The sequence below is a fragment of the Labeo rohita genome, chromosome 9 (assembly GCF_022985175.1).
Source record: "Labeo rohita strain BAU-BD-2019 chromosome 9, IGBB_LRoh.1.0, whole genome shotgun sequence".
NCBI classification, from domain to species: Eukaryota; Metazoa; Chordata; class Actinopteri; order Cypriniformes; family Cyprinidae; genus Labeo; species Labeo rohita.
Window position 1 is genome coordinate 30,326,667 of NC_066877.1, and position 13,796 is coordinate 30,340,462.

Sequence of the window (13,796 nt, forward strand, 5' to 3'; positions counted from 1 at the left end):
ACAGTGCATATTTCTCTATCAGGTTTAGAAGTATGGGATTATGCATTCCAATTCAATGCTTGGCAAGTGCGACGGTTATATGCGCTCATTCAGCATCAGATTTTCCAGTCTGATGACTAATAAAAACAATTTTTTTTTGTTGTTTTTTTTTGCCTGCTTTTATAGCAGCCAGTATTTTTCTGTTCATTTTCTCCATAGGAGTTTCAGAAAGCTTTGAACATTTTCACCAAGAAGTGCATTCGACTGCATTGCCATTCACTGATTAACAATTAATATGGTGGCCTTTTGGACTCTACTAATGCACACAAATGTAGATGGTGCACCTCACTTACTGGACTGTTACTGGCTCTAGAGGAAACATGTGATTTAAGCTATCGGTGCCTCTGCAGGTGTTTGCTTTTCTGTGCATTGAAAGAAAAATTGGATTAAGAACTTTTTTTTTTTTTTTTTCTTTTACTCAGAAATTGCTAATACATTTTTTAAATAATTGCAATTAATCGGCAAGTAACACAAATTAAACTTTTTTTTTTTTTTTTTTTTTTTTTTTGGAAGTAAAAAGTCTAAAATTTTATTTTTCTAATATTCTGTTTTATTTAGAACTACTAAAACTGAAAAATCATTTTATGGCACGTAGTGAGGCCATATTTTTAACTGCCAACTGCAAGAACTGTAAGGTTCATACTTTTTCAGCATGTGTGATTGATTTTACTTTCAGCTGAAGGTGGACTGACAGCTTGAACATCTCTAGTAAATAAAAAGCTGTTTTTGTTTTTTCCAGGGCTGTTAAAGCTAAATCTTCTGAGGTTTCTTTGTTTTTAGTGTAACATTTGCTTTACTCTGAAATCTAGCGATCTGCCTTGCTGTTTACTTCTTTGCTCAGATCTTAATTTAAATTAAACCTAACTTTTGAAGCATTCTAGATACAAGTATGATCCTCACACGAAGCACAGATTTGGATGAAATGATTTGACACTCAAACAAATATTGTGTAAAATAGTTCATTTGTAATTACACTGCCATTCAAAAGTTTTGGATTTTTTTTTTTTTTTTTTAAGTCTTTTATGCTCATCAAGGCTGCATTTATTTGATTAAAATACAGAAAAAACTGTAATATTGTGAAATATTATTGCAATTTAAAATAGTGTTTTTCAGTTTGTATATACTTTAAAATATAATTTATTCCTGTAATGCAAAGCTGAATTTTCAGCATCATTATTCCAATCTTCAGTGTCACATGATCCTTCAGAAATCATTCTAATATGCTGATTTATTAACAATGTTGGAAAGTGTTTTTTTTTCTTTTTTTTTTTTTGGAACTTGTGATACTTTTTTCAGGATTCTTTGAATAAAATGTTAAAAAGAACAACATTTATTTTAAGTATATTAAAATGGAAAACCACTATTTTAAATTGCAATGATATATATATATATTTTTGTATTTTTGATAAAATAAATGGTACTTCGGTGAGCATAAGAGACATTAAAAATCATACTGATCGTACTAACGTTTGAACAGCAGTGTAAATTGTATGTTTTGTTAACTCTTTTTGTTACTCATTGAATTATAAGAGTACGGATGGACTTTTGGGTGGCATATAATGCTTTAAAATGCCAGGCATTTTAGTAGGCAGCTCACTAGGTTTTAGCAAGAATGATTTCCATTATTTAAGCCAGAATTGATCACATGACGTCAAATTGATTTTATGATTTGAAGAGAGAGTATGTGTGTGTAACGTGGATATGTGCATTCACATTCATAAGAAGGGTTTTGATTTTTCAGATTCTGCTCCAGACTGTTTTGTATATTTCTCTCTCCCTCCCTTGTATCTCTTTTTCTTTCTTTCTCCACGTTTTCTCTGTTCTCCCCCTGTGTTTTCTCTCACATGGCTTTCTCTCTTCTCAGATATCTTCATTTTATTTCTTCTCCTGCCTTGCACCCACTCCCTTATCCTCCCTGTTGTTCCTACTGTTTGCAGAGAGCTCTTACTCTGTTCCCCTACTGTTCACGGATGCTATTCTCTCTCTACCAGAGCACTGAAAGCAGTAACCTAGCGAGCTTTTGCTGAAGGATGTTATAAATGAAAATTTAGCCAAAGTTCCATCAGCTTTGTCAACAGGACATGATGATGTGTGTTTCGTCTGCTTATTAAGGGAAAACAATTGTGACCTGTAGATATACACACATAAGATGATGAGTCTCAAGAAAACACATCCTGGTTTTATTTCAACCTAAAATCAAAATAAAATAATAATACAGCAAAAGTTATTTTATTTTATATTATTTTATGTTATTTTGTTATTTTATTTCATTTGATTATTCATTGTTTTTACTGTCACAGTTAACAAATTAATGTATGCCATTTAATTATGTTGCATATTTTTTTAATACTTTAATATTTTTAATACCATTGCAGTGTTTGTTTAATTTGATTTCTGGAACCTAATTTAAATCATTCAGGAGTTAAAAGCACTGTTGCATTAATATAAAATGCCTAATATTTGTATGAAGGCATGCATATTTATTTATTTATTTACTTATTTTTATAAGTCATAAGTGTACATTTTTTTAAATTGAGCTTTATGAATCATCTGAAAGCTGAATAAATAAGCTTTCATTGATGTATGGTTTGTTAGGATAGGACAATATTTGGCTGAGATACTATTGAATCAAAATATTAGCCTTTAAAGATGTCCAAATGAAGTTCTTAGCAGTGCATTTCTACTAATCAGAAATTAAGTTTTAATATATTTATGGTAGGATATTTACAAAAAATCTTAATGAAACGTTATCTTTACATAATATCCTAATTATTAGGATTGTATGCCAAAAAATCGATAATTTTGACCCATGCAATGTATTTTTGGCTACTGCTACAAATATACCCATGCTACTAATGACTGGTTTTGTGGTCCAGAGTTACAAATAATAATAAAGCAAACGTTATGTAAATATTTTTTACTGTTTATTTTTTATTTTTTATTTGTCATACTTTTTACTGTCACAGTTACCACATTAACATTAATGTATTATTTGTATAATTTTTTTATGCATTTATATTTTTTATATCATTACAGTGTTCATTTAATTTGATTTCTAGAACCTAATTTAAATCATTCAGGAGTTAAAAGCACTGTTGCATGAATATAAAATGGCTAATAATTGTATGAAAGCATGCATATTTATATTTAAAGTTTTTTTTTTTTTTTTTTTTTTTTTTTATTACTTTATTTTAAAGGAACTGACTACAGTACAAAAATAAACGTCTTTTAATTAAATGAATTAAAATCTTTTAATTGATTGACAACCTTACTGAGACCTTTTTGATAGTTATTTATACTTTATTTTGATTTTGGGTTGAAATATGAAGCTTGATAGGTTTTGTGAGATCAGAGAAAAATGCACAAAACACCACACTAAAAACATTACAAATATTTTTTATTGTGAACCCAATTTTATTGGTGTTTTCATAACCCCTGTTTATATAAAGGGACCTGAAAAAGTGCATTTGTCATCCCTCAAAAAGCGCCTTATTTAAGGAGTTATTATTCTTTTTTAAAGCTTTGTTTTTGTTCTTCATTAATACATATTTTATCTCCAACAAGATGATTGATTGACTCTGCACGCGCCATTGCCTGCAAAACTGCAACTGTACTTTAAATTAAACTGATGATTATGATAATTTAGATTTTATACCTCATAGTCTTCCTTAATTATATTAATTAATCGCCTTTTTTTTTCCTTGAAAGATTTTTTCATCTCTGGAATTTCTCTCATAATGATTTTTCACAAGATTAGTCTAAAAATGTGTCATGCTAGAGTCCCTCGGCACACACAACAAAAGGAACACACATCACTTGTTCGGTTACAAAGAAAGATAAAGGAATCTATAAATTTTACATTTACAAGATCCTGCAACGAAGGCGTTGTAAGTTACTCTTTCTGGGCACCGCAGGTTCATGCAGCACCGACGTAAAGGAAAACCGCAACCTGGACAACGTCTCTTCTAAGGAGGGAGCTGGCCTGGTGGAGCAGCTCCCCAACGGTAGTGGAGGAGGGGGTCGCAAGCGGCCCCTGGAGGAGGGCAACAATGGCCACGCGCACTCCAAATTCAGACCCAAGAAGCGTAAGAAAACGCCAGGGCCGGTTCTGCCCAAGAACGCCCTGATGCAGCTGAATGAGATCAAACCGGGTTTGCAGTACAAGCTGCTCTCGCAGACCGGCCCTGTCCACGCGCCAGTCTTCGTCATGACCGTTGAGGTCAACGGTCAGTTGTTCGAGGGCTCCGGGCCTACGAAGAAAAAAGCCAAGCTGAACGCCGCAGAGAAGGCCCTTCGTTCCTTCGTGCAGTTTCCGAATGCATCCGAGGCTCACCTGGCCATGGGCCGTACGCTCACCGTCAACACGGATTTCACCTCCGACCAGGCTGACTTCCCTGACATGCTCTTCAACGGGTTTGAGACGCCGGCACCGTCCGAGGAAACGTTTTTTCTGGGCTCCAACGGCAACGGCTCCTTAAAACCGCTGGGAGAGTATCCCGTGCCCCAGGCGCCAGGTACGAACAGCCTCGTGCAGGCGCCGCTGCCGCCGCCCTCCTCCTTCACCTCCTCGACCAGCGGCAAAAACCCCGTCATGATTCTCAACGAGCTGCGGCCGGGCCTCAAATATGAGTTTGTGTCAGAGAGCGGAGAGAGCCACGCTAAGAACTTTGTGATGTCCGTGACCGTGGATTCGCAGACGTTCGAGGGCTCGGGGCGTAATAAGAAACTCGCAAAAGCCCGGGCTGCTCAAGCGGCTTTGTCGGCGCTCTTCAACATGCAACTGGACCAGACCCCGTCCCGCCAGCCCATCCCGAGAGAGGGGCTACAGCTGCACCTACCACAGGTATGAGATCCACACCTCTACAAAGTCTTTCTTATTGGCGTGAAAACAACACAATAATGACTAATGTGTAGTTTGTAAAAAAAAAAAAAAAAATCTGTTGTAATTTACTCACCTTCATTTCATTCCAGACCCACAAGACTTTGGTTAAAGCACAAATTAAGAAGTTTATAACAAAACCCTAAGAGGTTTCTGTCCCTTTATTGAGAGTCCAGGTAACCAAAATTTCTAAACAGTTTAATAAAGGAATAATTCACCCAAAATAAACATTTGCTGAAAATATACCCACCATCAGGCCATCCAAGATGTCGATGAGTTTGTTTCTTCATTGAAACAGATTTGGAGAAATTTAACACTACATAACTTGCTCATCAGTGGATCCTCTGCAGTGAATGGGTGCCGTCAGAATGAGAGCCCAAACAGCTGATAAAAACGTCACAATAATCCACCAGTAATCCACACTACTTCACCCCAACATCTTGCGAAGTAAAAAGCTGCTTGCTTATAATAAACAAATCTGTCATGAAAATATTTTTAACTTCAAACTGCTGCTCTCCATAATATTGAATCTTCTGCCTTAGGAGAGAAATATGCACAGATCAAGCACTGTTTACAAGTGAAAACAGTCCCAAATGTCAGTGGATTTTGATGTGTGAGGACAACAGGGGATGGAAATTTGCACTGAAGGAAGTGTTATTATAGATTATGGACAACAGTTTATCCAAAAATGATGAAACTTTATATGATTAATTTAGGTTTTTATTTAAATCTAAACAATGAACCATTGAGGTTTATTCTAGCATGTGAGACACAATTTTCTGTGTTAACACAGTCCAATTCACTCTGTATGTTTATATATAATTTGGATTAAACTAGGCTGTCAAGATTCCTCATTTCAATTCGAGTACTTGATTTTAAAAAAGTGTCGAGTAATTGGCAAAATACCGGAAGTGGTGCATTCCACGGACGAGAATCCATGAAATGCATTATTAGGACGTTTTCCAAATCTGCATGATATATTAAACCCATTTAAAAATCACAATAAAGCATAATGCTATTGTGAATTCACAAACACTATGATTCAATTAAATAAATATACGCGATGCAGGTTTAATACATGCGCTTAAATTATTTACATACATGTTTGCATACGTGTGTCTCAGAGCGGCTCCTTTCACAGTAAATTCTGCTCCACACAAATTGTCACTTACATGGGTGGGGCGTCTCAAACTCCATCTCTGCATATTATAACGTTCATCTGGAAACGCAACGTTTGCCATTTTATCAGATTTGTAAGGTAAATCATTTATAAACCTATGCAAACACAGGAGAATACATCAGTATCTCTCTCAATATGCTAACTGTTCATCCTGATTTCAAAATCAAAGCCTAAACCTTCACTCTGAGTTTATACGTTTTGATGTCCACATATTCAAGAAATAACAGTGGCTGTAGCCTTTCCATCATAAAGAAATGGCCAAATATTAAAGATTAAGTGGACATTTGAATTAAATGTTGTTTAGGCAATATTAAACAAGGATTAGTTCATGCAGTAAAGTGTAAAAACAATCGTCAGGCCTGTGGCACCCTCTGCGGTCATTTGTTATAATGTGTAATGTATATTAGCTCTATTGTTTATAATACATTATGTATTTTAACAGATCAATAAAAACATATGATTAATTGCTTTTAATACTTTGTTTAAACCAATTATTATTACCTCATTGCTATTATGTAGCATTTTAAGTAATTTTAAAGGTTATTGTTAGCTTAGGGCTGTTTTTATTACCTTAAAAAAAAGTATTATAGTTATCCAGTTACTCGATTAATCATCTACTTGATTACCAAAATAATCGTTAATGACAGCCTTAGATTAAACTGCTCGATTCATATGGATTTGCTGAATGCCACCTTTTATAAGCTTTTTGTATCTTTAAGTTTTGGTTACCTGGACTTTCAGTGTAGTTACAAAAACAATTTTCATTTTTAGGTGAACTATCCCTTTAAGGGTGCTTTCACACAGAGTGTGTTTAAAAAAGACTAGATGAACTATTAAGTGAATCACTGAGGTTGTAATGCAACCGCTAAATAGATGTGGGATGGAGTCTATTTCATTATAACATTTAGATGTAGCACAGCATAGACGCATCATCTCAAACGGCCTATGACCTTTTAGTTTATTCACCAAGCTTTTGAAAGGTAATTTAATTATTAATATATATGCAGCAGTAAATACTAATGGTTTATTTATACCCTAGAGATATGCAGGCCTCAACTGGTCAGACTGCCTTGAAGTTAGACTTTAATTAAAGTTAGAGGATTTTTCCACAAACTCAAACTTTAACGCTGAACTTCATTTAAACCTTTAAAAACTTGTACTGCGACTTCCTTTAGCACAAGCACCAGACTGGCTGATAAAGTCTGATTGTATCTGATCTGTAACAATCTGACGAATATAAGAAATCGGTCCTTCACATCTCATAGTGTTTAATTGAAGTTTCTGATCCGTTTAAGTTTATCAGAGATCATCATCTAAGCCTTTATAGCGCAAAGCGCAAAGCCGGCACAAATGACCATCTTCATTAGGAACAAAGCCTAATGGAAATGAAGATGAGCTCTGTCAAATTTGGGATGATTGAGTGATATAGCTTAAAAACTTTTCTTAATATGTTTTATACCTTTTTTCATTGGTATTCCGCATTAATATATTTTATTTATTTGCTATGCCATAAAATGGATTTTTGTTTTATTTTTTTATTATAACTACACATAATTTATCCACATATATTTTTACTAAAATATGTTTATATATTAAAAAAAAAAATCTTTAATGTTGAGACATGTTGTTGGAAATTCTAAATTGAATCACTTAATTGTCCTGAACTGATTCATTTCATGAATCAGATGAATCAAACTTACCGACTCCTACTGACTTAAATCTCTTATCATTTTTGTACAGTACATGCAAGTTTTTAGACAAAGAACGGCCTAGGAACTTGTCTTTAGGATATTTTAATGATTTGAACATTTTTATCTGGCCATTATGTTGCTCAGTGTCATGTCACTAGCAAAGCATTGGATATATGTCATGCATATTCAATATATTGCTCATGCCTGCCGGTGAAACAACACGCTGAGTCGAAATGACCAACGACTGGCGTTTGTGTGAGAAGACGTCTATTTACACTTTTCTAAAATCCTCTGTGTTAATCCTGCTTTTGAGATAAGGCCAGGCCTGGAAGCGACCCAATCTTAATTAACATCTTCCTCTGAACCGTGTCAAAACAAGAACATTTTGTTTCAGCCTGCCCACTACCTGTCCGCTAAAGAGCAGTCCTGTCAGCGGCATGTTTTGTCTCTGATGCTGATGGCTCTTGGGTTGTCCGTCTGCGTGACAGATGCACCGCCATGAATGCAAAACCCCATTATCCATCCCTAATCTGATAGCCACATATTTAACATGCTGTCAGTATGAGACCTGAGGTGGAGAGGCGTATTTGTTTTAACCAGATGGCGAGAGGTTAAATAGACTCCCGTCACGGGACGACTGATCGTTTCAGGAATGTTTTTCCTGCACTCGTGTGGCGAGACGGACTGACCTCACATCCACAATTGAAAGGTTAAATGATATAGCAGTAACAGTGGGCAAGTGTATATATACAAGTAATGTTTTATGACACGGTATACGTTTTTGCTTTAAATGTAACAGATAATGGCACATCTTAATAACCTTATGATAATGGACATTTTTAATAAATCTTATAATATAATAAAACTTATATATAGTTTTCCTATATTTATTGCTTTATGTAATAACAATAATTAATAATTATATTTAATCATTGGATTGTTTAAAAAATGGACATAGGCTTATGAAAATATAGCACTTATTAGTTCAACAACAAAATTATATAATATAATTATCTAATAATTGTATTACAATTATATATTCAATTTTCTTAAATAATATTTATTTTGTTAATTTTTATTATTACCATAATTATAAAATGTTGAAACACTGGATTCTATAGAAATAAAATATGTATTATTATATATATATATATAATTTCAATGGTGCTTATTAACCACTATTAATATGATTATCTAATATTTCTAAGATTATTATTGCATTTTGATATATACCTTTACTTAGAAAATGACACTGTAATTTCCACTTAAAATTATAAATTACTATATATATATATATATATATATATATATATATATATATATATATATATGTATATATACACATACAATTTTTATAAATAATGATATTTTATATAATTTTATTATTTAAATATTTATTTTTATAAAATTTTATACCTTTATATAATATATATATACATATATATATATATATATATATATATATATATATATTTATATATTTATATATATATATATATATATATATATATATTTATATATATATGTATATGTGTGTGTGTATATATATATGTATATGTATACCATTTAATGCCACATATTATCTAGTATATCATTACTTAAGTATAATGTATACAAGTATATTAATAATATTTGAATATATATATATATATATATATATATATATATATATATATGTATAATTAAAAATAATTACTTATGCTGATATTAACATAAAATGTATTATGTAATCTCAAGAAAAAAAAATGAACATTGTAATAATAAAACACTGGCTTATGAGAAGGTGGCACTTATTAGGCAAACCACAAATTAGATAATAATTTAATTATCTAATAATTGTATCATAATTATAAAATTGTATATACATTTTCCATAAATAATATTAACCTTATTAGCTAATATTATTACCATAAATATTAAAAGTTTAAACATTGGACAATATAAAATAAAATTATATTATATTAAATTTTATTATATTATATTTATTAAATTATATTATGCATAATATTTTATGAAAACTAAATTATATGATGTTTTATATTATATATATATATATATATATATATATATATATATATATATATATGTATATATATATATGTATATGTATATATATATATGTATATGTATATATATGTATATGTATATATATGTATATGTATATGTATATATATATATATGTGTATATATATATATATATATATATGTATATATATGTGTGTGTGTGTGTGTATGTATGTATACATACATATGAAATGCCACTTATTATTTCTTGATATATACCTTTCTTAAAACTTTCCTTACACTGCCATTGCCACTTAAACTTAGAAATTACATATACAATTTTAACTATATAAACTGTATAAATTCACATATATTTACATATTTGATATATTACATATATTTACATGAATTTTTTTTTTATCTCTATATTTGCGTTTCCACAGACTCCTCTGCTATGAAATCTGTCAACGTCTAGTTGGCCAGTGAATTTTCTGTCATCTGTCCCCAGGCGCTAATGGGAAATGAAAGCAAATAAAGATGATGGTGGAAACTAGTGTGTTTTATCATAAGAGTAAAGCGCAGCCTTCTGTTCGCTGGGAGATTTTGCTGTCTCCTGATAATATATCGAGAGCATGCTCCGCTTAAAACTCCCATTAGCCGTTTCCGACCGAGTGACTCCGAAGTATTTGGGAAGTAATGTTAGACTAATGTCTCTAATTCTTGCCCATTCGGCCATTGATTTTTTCCCGGCATAATCATTTTCAAGCATATTAACAGGGAGCTTAAGGAATGTGAAGTGGAGGGCACTGTTAGCGGAAAGGAATCACCGAAGTGCCTGAAGGCTTTCGATGAAATATTGATATTATATTGCAGCAGCAGAAGGTGAATCTGAGGTCTGCGGTAAATTTTGCTTTGCAGTCATTCATAGAGTAGCAGTTTCTTTGAAATAACTGGTTGATTTTCATTTAGTTCATTAGAAGTCAGTACATTGTGTTGAGACTCTGTATTAAACTTTTACTAGTAAGCTCAGTTTTATAGAAAAAAAAATGTAGAGCCTTGACTTGATTTTATCCATCAGGAATTGATTGATTTATGAGAAGTGGATATTACATATTGAAGAAAGTTTGCTGAAGGGGAGAGAAGTGAGAATTTAATTTAATTTAATTTAATTTAATTTAATTTAATTTTTTTTATTTAATTTTATTTTATTTTATTTTATTTTATTTTATTTTATTTTATTTTATTTTATTTTATTTTATTTTATTTTATTTTTTATTTATTTATTTATTTTATGGGACCCTGGACAACAAAACCAGTCTGAAGTAGCACAGGTACATTTGTAGCAATAGCCAAAAATGATCTATTTTTCTTTTATGCCAAAAATCATTAGGATATTAAGTAAAGGTCATGTTCCATGAATATATTTTGTAAATTTCCTACCATAAATACATTAAAACTTATTTTTTGATTAGTAATATTCATTTCATTTGGACAACTTTTCTCAAGGCGATTTTCTCAATATTTTGATATTTATTAAACTTTTAGTAGAAAGCTCAGTTTTGTCGAAAAAATGCCTTGACTTGCCTTGACTTGATTTCATCCATCCAGATTTGATTGATTTATGAGAAATGGATATTACATATTGAAGAAAGTTTGCTGAAGGGGAGAGAAGTGAGAATTTTATTTTATTTATTTATTTATTTATTTTTATGGGACTCTGGACAACAAAACCAGTCTGAAGTAGCACAGGGTATGTTTGTTTTATTTATTTAGTCTCAAAATATGATCTATTTTTCTTTTATGCCAAAAATCATTAGGATATTAAGTAAAGATCATGTTCCATGAATATATTTTGTAAATTTCCTACCATAAATATATTAAAACTTATTTTTTGATTAGTAATATGCACTTCATTTGGACAACTTTTCTCAAGGCGATTTTCTTATATCGCACATTTCTTTCTCTCGGTCTAAATACATTTTGCAGTCTCACAAATCTTGACTTGACAATTTAGACTTTTCTCAGAATTTCTAGTTTATATCTTACAGTTATGTTTTTTATTCCATGGCACAACAACTGCAGGATAATTCAGAGGAAAAAAAGAATTATGAGATATAAACTCAAAATTCCGAGAGAAAAAGGCTGCAGAACTTTCCCTCAGAATTGCAAGTTTGTGTCACACAATTTTAGGTTTAGTCTGACTTATTTTCTTTGAATTGTGAGACAAAGAGTCAGAATTGTGAGTCAAAAAGTCACAATTGCCTTAGTATTTTTCCCTTCCGTGGCAGAAAGGGCCTTCCATACCCATGAGTCATGAACAGCAAGACAAGGAACGTGTTTTCATGACTGAATGTTGAATTCAGTCATGAAGTCTGTTTTGTTCTGAATATTTCATGCTGCCTATAGCGGTATCATGTATGTAGTGATGTGTGTTCATGTATTATTGATGTTAGCATTGCTGTCCTTGTGAAGCTTGACATTTGTATGCTCTTTATCAGGTTCTTGCAGATGCTGTTTCTCGTCTGGTAGTGGACAAATTCAGCGAGCTCACTGACAACTTCACGTCTCCACACGCACGACGGAAAGTTCTGGCTGGTGTTGTCATGACAACAGGTAGAGTTCCACATAGAATTCTAAGTCAGAAACAGTTACGTTTAAAAATTTTAGAATGTTTTAAAAACCTTCTCCCGCCAAGTGAATCAGTCAAAAAGACTCATTAGTGATCCATTTGAATCAGCCTAATGAATCACTCACTGACTAAACTGATGAGACTTGCTTTTTAGAAGAACTAAAATGAAATCAAGGAATTAAAAACGAAATCTTTACATTTCTTATGAGTCTATGTAGTCGTGATTTTTGTTGGTATGTTTCCTCCTGCTTTTAACTCAGGCACTGATGTCAAGGACGCTCAGGTCATCTGCGTCTCCACGGGAACCAAGTGTATAAATGGCGAGTATATGAGCGACCGTGGCCTGGCGCTCAACGACTGTCACGCTGAAATCATTGCTCGGCGCTCCCTGATCAGGTATCTCTACATGCAGCTGGAGTACTTCTTAAGGTGAGACGACGTCTGTGTGTGTCTCATATGTCACCGTAGCATGATGAATGTTTAGCCTAGCAGGAAGGGATATTAAACTCAGAAACAGGTTTAATTGAATACTTTGTGTTATTGTATACGGTTTTAAATTGAGATACGCATTTAATGAATCAGGATATGGCCTTTTTCAATTCATTAAACCACTAAATGCTATGATTGGATTTTAATATATATGAAAATATATTAAAAATAATAATCTAGAAAAGGTAACAATAAACAACTAAATATATATGTACACACACACACACACAAACACTCAGCAGGTAGATATTAATTGTGATATGGCCTTTCGTAATTTATTAAAACACCAAATGTTGTGGTTTACATATGCAAAATGTCATGCACTGAGATAAAAAGTATTCTGTAATAAATAATAATAAATTATTATTTTAGATCCATTTGCATATTAGTTTAAGAATATTTAAGAATATATATATATTTTAAGTTAAGTTGTAATTAATATTAATTAAATAAACTAATATAAAAAAAGTTTTTTGAAGTTATAAATGTCTCATACACTGAGAAATAAGTAATAGTAGACAAATAATAGTAAATTACAATTATTATTTTGGATCCACATACATATTTTTATTTTTTTGTGACACAGATTAATCATGATCTAGCCGTTTATTAAAATCACCAAATGCTGTAATCTACTGAATTATTTATAAATATAAATTTAATTAAAATAAATTATTTAAAGTATAATAATAATAATAATAATAATAATATATTATTATTATTATTATTATTATTATTATTATTATTATTATTGGTGTTGTTGTTTAAACAATTTATTTAAATTATATTATTATTATTATTATAATTTACATTTTATTTAAAAATAGTAATAATAATAATAATAGTAGTAATAATGATGATTTATTATTTATTATCTCATAGACG

General features: G+C 31.5%; 1 protein-coding gene across 4 annotated transcripts in view; it reads left to right on the forward strand.

The window, feature by feature from the left end:
- The window catches only part of adarb1b (adenosine deaminase RNA specific B1b), a 202,830-nt gene that overhangs the window by 169,057 nt on the left and 19,977 nt on the right, over positions 1-13,796 (forward strand). For all 4 annotated transcript variants that reach the window (XM_051119039.1, XM_051119038.1, XM_051119042.1 and 1 more), the window contains 3 exons: positions 3,954-4,882; positions 12,292-12,406; positions 12,683-12,851. In XM_051119039.1, coding sequence (XP_050974996.1) covers positions 3,954-4,882; positions 12,292-12,406; positions 12,683-12,851 — 1,213 coding nt within the window. The remainder of the gene's footprint in view (positions 1-3,953; positions 4,883-12,291; positions 12,407-12,682; positions 12,852-13,796) is intronic.